The sequence below is a fragment of the Trematomus bernacchii genome, unplaced genomic scaffold (genome assembly GCF_902827165.1).
Source record: "Trematomus bernacchii unplaced genomic scaffold, fTreBer1.1, whole genome shotgun sequence".
Classification (NCBI taxonomy): Eukaryota; Metazoa; Chordata; class Actinopteri; order Perciformes; family Nototheniidae; genus Trematomus; species Trematomus bernacchii.
Genome location: NW_022987705.1, coordinates 7339743 through 7352536, shown reverse-complemented (window position 1 = coordinate 7352536; position 12794 = coordinate 7339743). Strand labels below are relative to the sequence as shown.

The 12794-nt window shown below is 40.4% G+C and overlaps 1 protein-coding gene across 1 annotated transcript; it reads right to left on the bottom strand.

The window, feature by feature from the left end:
* Positions 1-8531: 8531 nt before the first annotated feature.
* On the bottom strand, positions 8532-12579 carry hmgb1a (high mobility group box 1a). Its single transcript, XM_034140175.1, has 5 exons — positions 12445-12579; positions 10041-10201; positions 9644-9789; positions 9313-9487; positions 8532-9210 (listed from the first exon to the last, which is right to left on the bottom strand). The coding sequence occupies exons 2-5, from the start codon at positions 10185-10187 to the stop codon at positions 9058-9060; spliced, it is 621 nt and encodes a 206-aa protein (XP_033996066.1). The 5' UTR covers positions 10188-10201; positions 12445-12579; the 3' UTR covers positions 8532-9057.
* Between the last annotated feature and the right edge of the window lie 215 nt (positions 12580-12794).

Here is a 12794-nt window from a genome sequence, read left to right as displayed (position 1 = left end):
AATAGTCATGTAAGGTAAGACATTTTGACATAGACCCCATCATAATGCACAAATGAACGATGGCTGAGTTCCATTTAGCTCCTTCAGGTTACTGGGACACGTGATTAGACTAGAGCCACTCTTAACAATATTAATACCACCTGGGCTTTGAGTACTTTTGTGGAAAAGTACTGCATTCATTTATATGCATGCTCTATTCACTGTCATAATAACTTTCATCACCAGGTAGTTGCTCATTTTATTTGCCATCTGTTAAATGCTGGGTGGGTAGTGTCAGTGTGTTTATTACAGCTAAAAGCTTCAAAGGTCTGGAGTTATTCTCTGTGGGTTAAACACAACCCCTTTCATATTGTATGTTATCTTTTATGGTGTTAGTACCAGACATTTTAACTATTGCATATTTACCTTCTGTAAAGTCTTTGCAATGTTTTAATAGTTGCTATTCATCCTATACAATGACATGTCTTGTTGGTACTTTCTACTGCATGGTAAATGGTTTAACTGCCTGCTTTAAATGTACATTGGTTGTATGTTTTCTATATCAAAGAAATGAAAATGGATGTATCTATGAAAGCAGTCCCAGCTGTCTCAGAGAGAAGGAATGAGGTTAATAACATATTAAAACATTAGCTCTGGTTCCTATGATTGATTGTTTGTTTAGTCTGTTAAAGCCAGGCCGGGTCCCTTTAAGTGCTGAGCTCGAGGAATGCCTTATTTGCAATTCCCAACTGGAGAATATTTTTATATTGGCTTTGTGATTACAGTATAATCAGTGTAAATCAAAACTGTAGTGTGTTCATGACCTGATTACCTTAATCAGCCTTTCCAGTCTCAACCTGCTCCACACACTGAGGCAGCAACAAAGTGAAAGTAATGCCACTTTTTTGCTTCTTTTATTAACATCCTGTTTCCCTCCTTTCTCATAAAGCACCTTAACATATTCCAAACCTTGTGTTAATGTGATCTTTTAATATTAAATTGGGAAAATACTGAGAAACTCCTTTGACATTTCAGTTTCATCTCGAGCTTGTTTTGTTCGTCTGAGTAATGACACAGCAACACACACACACACACACACACACACACACACACACACACACACACACACACACACACACACACACACACACACACACACACGCACGCGCACACACACACACACACACACACACACACACACACACACCACACACACACACAAAATACAGACTGATGGAGGGACTTAATGGAGGATGTAACTGACAAAGGTATTGATTACAGATCAATAAACGGATGTGTGACACTGCTGTAAAGAGCACATTTATTATATTGCCAATGTCAGTGCTAATTACAGCATTCCCTTTTTATTAACTGTGTTAATATCACGATAATAAAATGTGTAAGTTGAGCTTTATTGTCACTATTGTTCAAAGGTTATAACGGAAAACCTCCACAGATAACACTCAGTCAGTAAATGTTACTATTTGTTTGCTTTTTCATCAGATATGAAGCACCAGGCTGTTCTGTTGATCTTGGAAGCAATGCATGACACGTCTGTAAACACTATCCTGAACAGATGTTTTGCTTTGTGTCTGTCATAAACATTTTGAGAAACATAAATGCAATTACTTTATCCAACTAATCTGAAACTATCTATTCGGGGATGGATTTGAGATTAAATGTACAAAGTTGGTCAGAGCTTAAATCTATAGAGCAGGCTTTGATACATGAAGAAGAAAGGGTTACAAAATACATGATACAAAGAACAGTTTTTATCTTAACTATACACTGTCAAATGGAGGTGACAGAACTCTTTCATGTGATTGGTTTGGCTTCATTCTTGGGCGGATGTGTTTGTATGCAACAACATGATATATAAAGAAGTATCAACAAACGTAAATTCATCATGCCCCAAACTCAGCACATCCTTAAAAAACAACAGAATGACTCCCTAACAACAACATGACCTATGAGGTCACGCAGGTTGGAAAGCAAATGCATTTTTAAGTTGTAAACATTGGGAATTTAAACAAAACTACTTAAGGAAAATAAGGGGTCTCAATCTAACAATAAACATACATTTTTGATAAATTGGTGGCACTTGAAATGTGAAGCGATCAAAGTGATTTAAATATTTCATGACATAAATGTTTGCAACAAATTTGATAGCAATCCATCAAAAAGTTGTCAAGACATTTCATAAGAGAATAAACAACAACCCTGTGGCGCTGTAAGGACATGCCAAGAGTTCTTTAAAGTTATTTGGATTATTTTATAAGGAAGTTATAAAAGTATCTTCCTGGCATAGTAGGTTTGACGTAAAGAGCACTAAAAACAGCCTGAGAGATCAACTTTATAGAAAACATGGTGACTAATGTGTATTTCAATGTGTGCACATATTAATGCTGCATTACGGATCATTTTAAAACATAATTCTCTGTATTTCATGTGACTTTACTTAACTACCAGCCACAAGTCAACATGCAGTTTGAAAAGACACACACACACACACACACACACACACACACACACACACACACACACACACACACACACACACACACACACACACACACACACACACACACACACACACACACACACACACACACACACACACACACACACACACAGAAAAGAGGCATAAGATACGATGACTCATGTGATGCAACTATGAGTGCAGGATGACAAATCTGATTTCACATGAACTCAACATTTGTGTAGCCGCCTACTCAAGCGTTTGTCAGCATAAAAACACGAGAACATGCAGAAACGTGCACTTTGTCTTTAATGTACACAGACAAACAGAAGTGCTTGACTTTTCTCCCACTTAGAAAGCTCCCTGCTGAAAATAGAAGTACTGTAACATCTCAGTGAGTTATTTTTTACTGAGCACAAATAAAATAAACACAGTCAGTATTTATATTATATCGGTGAACATTGGGGTGTTGCAGTATACTGGTGATAACCAGGATTTTTTAAAAGATTAAATATGCATATCATCTTAATATTAATATCATATGAATGGTCTCTCTTCCCCAATGGCACATACACAATTGAGAGAAAAGTAACAAGGATGAAGATGAATATGACTGAGAATGACTTTTTTTCTATAGATATTGCAACAATTCCATTATTGTGAATTTATTTTGGACAAGATGATAGTGTAGTGAAAATCTCAAATGGTGGCAGACCAACTATACTCTTGTTTTTAGAAATCACAATAAAAGTGAATGTAAACTCAGGGTAACCTTGTCCAACAGCATCACCCAGTGGATGATGAGGTTTACCAGATTAAACAGTAAATGTGTGAAAATGATGGTGAAAACTATCTTTAAAAGGCTGCTTCTACAGATAAGAACAGCCTTTATAAATGATATCCCTTCAAAATGATTCCCTTGTGCTTGGTTCTTTCAAATAAAATCCCTTGTTGGTATTTAAAGGCAGCTCGGGCACGCCGATGCTCCAGGCCTGAGGGAACCAGCCCTTACCTGATTGGTGCAGATGTGGGCTGGATCTGAAAAGATGCAGCTGATTGGGTCATCACTTTTAATCATGATGACATTCGGAAGCAGAGAGTGGTATGACACACAAACACACGCACACACACACACACACACACACACACACACACACACACACACACACACACACACACACACACACACACACACACACACACACACACACACACACACACACACACATACACACACACACACACACACACACACACACACACACACACACACACACACACACACACATAAACAAACAATCACATGCACACACATATTGCCGTGTGAACATCTGTGTGCAGTCATGCATGGCCTTGCCAGTGTAGCCTACATTTGCATTGCATTTATGAGTCACACAAATTATGTCCAGTTTACACACAAAAATCACAAGTATATCGTCGTATGAGGTTAAAACAAAAGAACAATATACTGTTTATATAAGGAATGTGGATTTCTGTCATATTAGTCCTACATACATGCAGGAACACATTATTATGAAACACACATTGTTATAACAAGGACTTATCACTGAAAAAAATATAAGAAATAATGAAAAAACCTCACTGAATCACAATATGAGACGTCTCTTATCCAGAAAAAAGCAATTAATCAAAGCGCTCTGCCATCCTTCTGCAGAGCCTCGATATGCTCCCTTCAGTGAACATGAAGTCGGTAGACGGCACCGGGTTATGATGCTTCTCATGCTGGCTGACGGCTCCTGGATGTGCAAAATGTCTTTGGGGAAGAGCAGTTATTTTCCACAGAATTGCAGAGTACAAATGACTTTCATCAGGTCTGGGCCTTCATTAGGAGCTGACTGACCATCACAGTACCTGCGCTACTCAGACTGTAGGGCTATGCACGCAATTCTTTATTTTCTCAGGGAGATAAACCAAGTCTTATGCACACTCTACTTCCCCATGTGGAAAAAGGAACAGGTATTTATTACATAAAAAAGGCATCAAACTTCCAACACAAGATGAATGGAGGAAATCTTTTTTTAAATATATATTTAAAAATATATCCAATCTTGTGAATGAACTGAAAAGTATCTGTTAAGGTGAGCTGAGTCAATGACACCATAAAAAATATAAGGATCAATTTAACTCACGCAATATATTTGTAGTGGGAAAGACATAAAACAAATTATTTGTCGTTAATCCCACAGATGCTTGTAACGCTGAATATGATTATTTCTTATTTTTTGTTTACATCATTTGAATAGCTATTTAAAAAATATATTTCGATTAAATCATGGTGCCAATAAAAAGTATATGTACGTGGTATGAGAAATGTTGTCCAGCAAATGCAACTGCTCGTCAATGCAGGCAGCACTAAATGAGTGTATGGCAGAGGTTCAAAACTGACACCAATAGCGTCAACACACAAACTATGGCTCCATTTGATGGCCCCCAGCGGACAGAAACAAGCCACCAGTGTGTTCAGCAATGAAAAATAAGTGAGATTATTCTTCCTTTAAAGGTCCCATGTCATGCTTTTCCGGTTATTACCCGTCCCCTTGTGTGTTATGAAGGTTTTTATGCATGTAAACGGTCTGCAAAGTCACAAACCCTCATAGTACACCCTGTTGCGAGTAAAACTCTAACACCGAAAAGACCTGTCTATGCTGCCCCAGAACGCCTCGTTGGAGATTTCTCTTTTTCTTCCTGGGTACAGTGACGTGCCCATACCCAAATGGACCCATTTGGCTTGTTGGAGCTCCTGCCCCCCCTCCCTATGAGCCCAGTGGCCGTCTGCGAGACAGCGAGACACAGCGAAACCCAGCCCGAACACACACACACACCCGCAGCCTGGCTGGGAGTTTGTGTGTGTGCTCACACACCGACTCACAGCCTCGCCGCGTCCCGCCGTCTCAGGGAGGAGAAATCGGCGGAGCTGCGGCTGAGAAAAGATTGAGTGTGTGTGTGAGGAAGTCCCCGGATTGGTCCATTTGGACCAATCCACGGACTTAACGTAACGGCTCCGCGGACGTAACGTAACGGCTCCAGGGATTGGTCCATTTGGACCAATCCGGGGACTTCCTCACACACACACACACACACACACTCAATCTTTTCTCAGCTGCAGCTCCGCCGATTTCTCCTCCCTGAGACGGCGGGACACGGCGAGGCTGTGAGTCGGTGTGTGAGCACACACACAAACTCCCAGCCAGGCTGCGGGTGTGTGTGTGTGTTCGGGCTGGGTTTCGCTGTGTCTCGCTGTCTCGCAGACGGCCACTGGGCTCATAGGGAGGGGGGGCAGGAGCTCCAACAAGCCGTTTAGGACAGAGAGTGAATACACATACTATAAAGAGATGCTCTATGAGAAACCAATGAGATTTGGGAAAATTGCACAATATAAATCTATTCTAGTAGACCTCAACAATGGAATTATGATCAGTAGAAATGGCCATGACATGGAACCTTTAACATAGTTGAATTTTCAGTTGGATTTTCCTTTGACTCAATAACTTACTTATTCAATTACAATGCAGGAGTTAAATATGAAATTAGCCACAAATCCATTTAATGAATGCCTGATGTTTACACCACAGACTAGACCAGAACTCAAAAGAGAGACAAAGGCAGTCAGAGTAATGCCAAGTTCTTGTCAGCTTTAAACCTGAACAAATCAGAGGTCAAAACCGTGAGATTAATCAGAAAGGCAAATTCAATCAGGCAGGGGGCCGGCAGTGAATCATCAATCCAGGAAACAAGCAGGGGTTCAGGCAGGCAGAATCAGAGAGGCAGGAAAGGAAATTATATAATAAATAATCCAGCAATGCTCTAAGTCTCTAAAGCAGTAAAAACACATCCAATTGTAATGGGTCAGGAGAAAGACAATTACAGATTTGCATAAACTGCACATTTTCTTTAAGGCTATTATTTCGCTCTGTTTGCATGGAGTTGTAGGGTTTCCTCACTCAAAGGGCCAAGGTTAAATTGTTACCATAGGTTCACATATCCCTCCACGATGTATTAACATGTCTAATGATAACTTTCAGGGAATTTTGGGGAAATTATCTGCACATGCGAATAGATATCGTGTAGTAATATATACCTAAAAGTATATTTTTGATGTTTTTTTCTACTTCATGTCATGGAAGCAACATTTTAAACCTGACCCGTGTATGAAAAAACTGCGATGCTTTTGCTTGAAGTCACTTGAAGAATAAAAAACAATTTATATTGGGTTTAAGTGCAGTTGTGGTAGAATTGTACTACATTTACATAATCAGCCACTAATTGATTTTTGGACCTGTCATCATAAGTACTGAAAATCAGCTACAATTTGAAAACAACTGTTCTCACCTCTAATGATGGATTTCATCCCCAGTGTTGTTGCAGTTGCAGTGATTGACCGCTAGGTGTCACCGGAGACCGCTGGTTGGTTGCAGTGTGCAGCGGACACCAGGTGGCTGGATTAACAGGCTGTGGAGCCGGCAGTGGCGCTGTGTAGCTAAACCTCCCTCTGTATGCTTCTGTTCTGGTCTGAACAGGCCCGTACAGGCACTGATCAACAGCTGAGAGCCATGCGGGGCTGCAACTGCTCCAGCATGGTTTCCCCCTATCCTGCATGCTCAACTGCAGTATGGAGTACACAACATGTGGGCCTATTCTGTGGATGTGAACATTCTCCATTTGAACTGCTTCCCTCAATCTGTTGTAACTGTAGGTAGGCCATACTGCACATTGAACACAGGAAGAGTGGGGAAATAATAATGAGCCGTGACAGCAGCTTGCAGCTGTCACATGTTTGGTAATTGTATATTATGTTTGCCCCCAGTTAGCTTTCCGTGCAGCTTTCACGACACTATCAGATGTAGACAACACATCCATGATGTGACTCAAGGCTGGGGCTGGGGGTAAGGAAAATGTCCCCATGGATGCCATCATCCGCTAGATTCAAATGTAATAGGAAAAAGCAAGCCTCATCAGTAAGTGTGAGGAATGGTCCGGGATAGCAAGAGGCTGTGTCACCTTCAGGGACCAGCTGGGCTTTATCGGAGCAGTGCAGAGGTCAGCTACTGCCCTGTGTCTGCCTGTCCTCTGGTCTTATTGATGCAAGGATCATATAGGCCAAGGCCGGCATTATGACAGAGGCTGAGCAGACAGGCGGCAAAGAAGAAGATACATCATTGTGTTTTACACCAACGATCACACTGTGCTGCCCAGCTCATTTCTGTGAATCTCTGTATGCTCAGGCTGAAGGTTGGTAACCCCCGTCTGAATATGCCTCTCCCATGGGGGAAGCGGTGTTGACAGCACAATGTACAGTATGTGTGTGTGCCTTTTAGTTGTGGTCTGCAGTGGTTTGTACACATCAGCTATATCCTTGTGTCACTGGGTTTTCAAAGCACATAATCCTTCTTATATAAATGCTTTTCCCCCCCTCTGGATAGGAATATACGTGACAGATGAAGCAGCTGTATCTAAATAAAACAGGAACAGTTAGTGATGCATGCAGAGCAATCATGCTACAACTGTCAGTGTACCTCCACCACGCCAAGGAGCTTCAACACACAGCTTCTTGGCATAGAATCAGGGTAGCGTTAAACATGCATGATACAATAAAATGTTTTAGTTCAGTTATATTAGGGACAGCTAGTAAAGGCATGGACATCCTCCTCACTTAACCATCTCTTAGCACAGCATAATAACTCAATTTCACTTTGCGTAGACTGTAATGCAATTAGCACACAAGACACACCTCCAAATGGAAATTAATAACTCTTTAGTCTTAAACCATTTACTTAAGAGGAATAATCAGTCCCATAGACGTTTGTATGATATTTAATCATCTAGGCTGTTTTAATTGTTTGTATTGATTTTGGCAGTGCTAGCATTCCAGTGCAGAAAATTGATTTGTTTTGAGTTACTGTTTATCCTAATACTACTTCTATAATAGGGATATTATAGCTTTGACTCAGAGGAATTTTGCATTAATGTTCACTGAAACTAGTGGACTTTGGGAGGAGGAAAATAAGCTAGCTCTTTTAAGACAGAACCCGCTCACACACAAACACAAAACCAATTTATTAAAAAAAATGTTTATTGACATCAGAAGCAATTTAAATTTCAACATTAAACAAGCCGTTTTTTTTTACTCTTGCTATTACAGTGGTACATAAAGTTCAGTAAAACAACTGTGATACGTCAATTTTGATAACACGTCATTTAAAATGAAAACACACAGGAAAAAGGAAAAGAAGAGACACTCAGATCTAACTTAGAACTGTTTTTGTGTGCTGTGCACCTCTAGCTAGGGAACATACTGTAAGCCCACTCCTTTACACTGTACCAGGCAGGATAGTGGTCTAGGAACTATCACTGAAAAAATAAGACTGGCAGAAAGATAGACACGATACTTGTGTAGTGTCAACTATACAAAAAGGAGAAAAAAAACTGTACAGCATAAAAACAACTGATATACACAGCCTTTTTAGTTTTTTTTCTACCCCTTGGATACTAATGTATTTCTTTCGGTAAGTGACGTGTGTACAAGGGGGTTGAATGCTTTATAAACAAGAAAAATGACCACAACACATGTCATTCCACATCTACTCGTCATCATCATCATCAAAGTCGTCATCCTCCTCGTCATCATCATCATCATCGTCATCCTCCTTCTTCTCTACCTTGGCCGGGGCTTTTGCTGCAGGTGCGGGGGCACTGGTTCCTGTTTTGCCCTTAGCGCGGTATGCTGCTACGTCCTGGGAGGGATGAATGAAAACATATTGAACTAATGCCCAAACAGTCACTTGTAGGTAGTATCATGTGTGCTATTTGCATACAACAGATCACTGCGTCTTTACCTTCTCATACTTCTCCTTCAGTTTAGCCGCTTTCTTCTCAAAGGGCTGCTTGTCCTCTGAAGCGGTGCCATTCCACATCTCCCCAAGCCTCTTGGCAGTATCTCCAATGGTCAAACCAGGGGACTCTTCTTTCACCTTAGGGCGATACTCCGCGCAAAAGACGAAGAAGGCAGATCTGGAAACAAAGAATAAGATTGTCATTTTCATAGTACAACAATATTCACAGTGTCTTCATAACATAGGTCAGCTGCTTATGATTCAGATTAGTTTTGTTCTGGAGAAAGATTTCTATTTCAAGAGTGTCAAATATTGAATGACTTGCTGTACTTACGGGGGCCTTTTGGGTGCATTGGGGTCCTTGAACCTCTTCTTCTTGCCTCCACTGGCTGGAACGTAGTTCATCATCTCTCTCTCATAGCGCACCTTGTCCTGCCTGGCCAGGTCCTCAAATTTTCCTTTCTCCTTAGCAGTCAATGGCTGAAAGAAGAGAAGTAATTTGCTGATTGTACTGTCAGAATATTCCTTTAACAAAAACCTCAGATTTCTAGGTTTGGGATATTTTTATTGCACAATGTGGCAACCTAAGTGTAGCTAATCAAGATAAACAATCAACATCCTGTCACTGAATTAACTTGATATAGGTCAAATAGTCCATTTAGAACAATAAAATGTGAAATGTAATAATCTGACTATTTTATAAATGGACATCATCCATCCATTCAGCCTACCTTCCATCGCTCAGAGCACTTCTTGGAGAACTCGGAGAAGTTAACCGAAGCTTCAGGGTGTTTCTTCTTGTGCTCCTCCCGACAGGTCTGGACAAAATAGGCATAGGAGGACATCTTGCCCCTGGGCTTTCCTGGCTCTCTCACCATCTTGACAGTTGAATCTAAAAACAAAGGTTTAGGTTAGCTTTTATTCAATGTATAATTGAATCTTATGTTTACTTTGGAAAGAGGAACAAGTGGATTACTAGCAGGGATGTTGTGAAAAATTTCCCAAATATACTTTATTATATATGTATAAACATAATTAATTGTTTGTAATATTTGTTTTTATTAATTATTATAATTCCAATTATGAATCATACACAGCAGGTGGTATATACCCACCCACCATGTTAATCGTGTCATACAATAGGAACATCTTTATGTCCCTCCATTGACCACTGGTGTTGTTGATGGCACTACTTAAGTGACCCGGCCCCCTCTGCGGTCAAACTGCAAGTTAGGACCTTTTATACAGTCCGCTAAAAATAAAGCCGTTTGGCAAAGAAGGGGCAAATGCGAAAAAAAAATACTTTATTAACCATTCGTTAATCTGTAACAGGGTCTTTTCATATAACTAAGTGGTCAACTACAATGTTGGTGGTTTAAAACTGTCTTAACCCACAGATATGTAATCAAGAATAAAAATCACCAAAAACGTCCATAAATACATTTATTCCATCTTGGGATGCCCGTTTTGGTCCATATCACTTTCACATGTTGTGCAAAAGTTCCCCAAGTGCAACGGGATAACATAAACCCCAGCCCTCTGCGGGACTATAACAGTGGACCTGGCGCTAAGACATTTTTGTGGAAAAAAATACCCTCAAGTCTCATCTGCCATGAAAAAAGACCATCTGGACCATTCATGTTCATGTTTTATCCAACAAATTACTTGGACACAAAAAAGACACAAATTGCACATAAAAGCTTATTTATTGAAATTAAAACACGTAAACTGCAATTCCATGTCGTTTGACAATAGTATATTATAAGTCTTCCTTTCCTCCTATTCTGAAAATAATTCCGTTCGATTTGCAAATCTGTTAAAATCTGTTATATTTCCAATGTATTTTTCCCATTAAAATGCCTACTGTAACTCCCCGTTAAAGCTTGTGTCGACCGAAGTAGTAATGGCGCATAGGCTTTCGTTAAGGAAAAGGAGGTCAACAACGACAGCAATATTTCTTCTTCCATTTTGTGAGAAAGCCTTCTTCATGAAAGAAAGTCCCCCTCAAATGTCTCCTCACTCCCTTCAGTTCGCTTTGCAACTCGACAAATATGTCTGGAAAGCCGGCGTTCTATACAAAATATTTCCCCGATTGAATCCTATTGCACTAGCCGGTTTGTATAGTAATACATTGGGACTGCACTGTGTCTATGAGCGGCTGCTGCTGCCTTGGTTTCTATGAGCTCCTAATGGCCGCTCGTCTTCATCCACTAACATGGAGAATATGGCTCCTTCTCTTTGTGTCAACGCACAGCCATGCGATAGAGGGCAGAGCGACCGCGGCGACCACTCTACTTCAACCCCCGATTTAAACCCTTTAACATAATCGGAAAAATATTGCAATAGCATCGTTGGAATCACGAAAGATTGGTATTTCTTTTTACGTCGTTACATTTGATAGTTACCGGTTTGTTTTTCGAGAAAACCCGGTTAGAAAAAGTTGATCTGAACTGCGCCTCTGTCACTAGCCTCGCTGCCTTTCCTCCTATGCGAATACAGTCAGCCATTACAGTAAAAGCGCAGATCGTGAGGTAATTTTTTCACCGTCTTCTCGGGAGAATTATAGCAAACAATCATATGGACTTGTATACTTTGAAACATTCTTTCTTTTTCTCATGTTTTTGTAATTTGTTATGTTTGCATTGCATATCCCGTACGCTCTCCAGTCTTCACATGACAGCCGTTCAGCTTCGCAATGCACTGCAATGGCTAGCAAACGGTGAGTTTTCTACCATTGTCGCTAACGGTGTTGTCCACTAGACATTCCTGAATTTTTACGCGATATCCACCGTTCAATTCGACTCCATTTTATAACAATGACACAATAGTAATATACAAAATTATTTATATGCAACAAAATCGACCATTATCGTCGAATTCAGTCAAGGATAATATTTTGTTTTCGGTTTTTTTAAAGAGCGTCTGGACCACACCAGGCAGGGCACTGTAACGTTACCTGCTTTGCGCCGGCTATTTTTGTTTTTGTTTTTTTTACGTTTCATCGCAATAAAAATCATTTTCAAACAGTAAGACATAATGTATTCAATCATAGCAAACACATAAGTGAGATATCTAGAATTGTTATCATACTTTTCATCATTAAGAACACTTAGAATTTTCGCGTGTGATACTTACCTAGGGACTATCGCTGGATCTGAATGCTCTGCAATGGCTGTATGTGAGGAACACAGGCGATACGCAGTGTCTTCAGTCTTCAGCTCTCTAACATTACTCTCGACGGGGTTCTCACCCCATTGGCCAGCGCCCGGTCTAGCGCTGCTCTGATTGGACGGGGGGTTTTCATTGTCCTAATAGAAGACGAGGTTCGATTGGCTACCTTTTGTGAAACGTCACTGAAGTTTTCTGAGGCGCGTAGATACAAAAATATTCCAGTCCCAGCATGCTGGAGCTGGTAGTAGTGTAGTGTGTTTGCCATAGTATTGAATTCACTACGTTGAGCACAGTGTACAGTAGGCAAGTTAAAT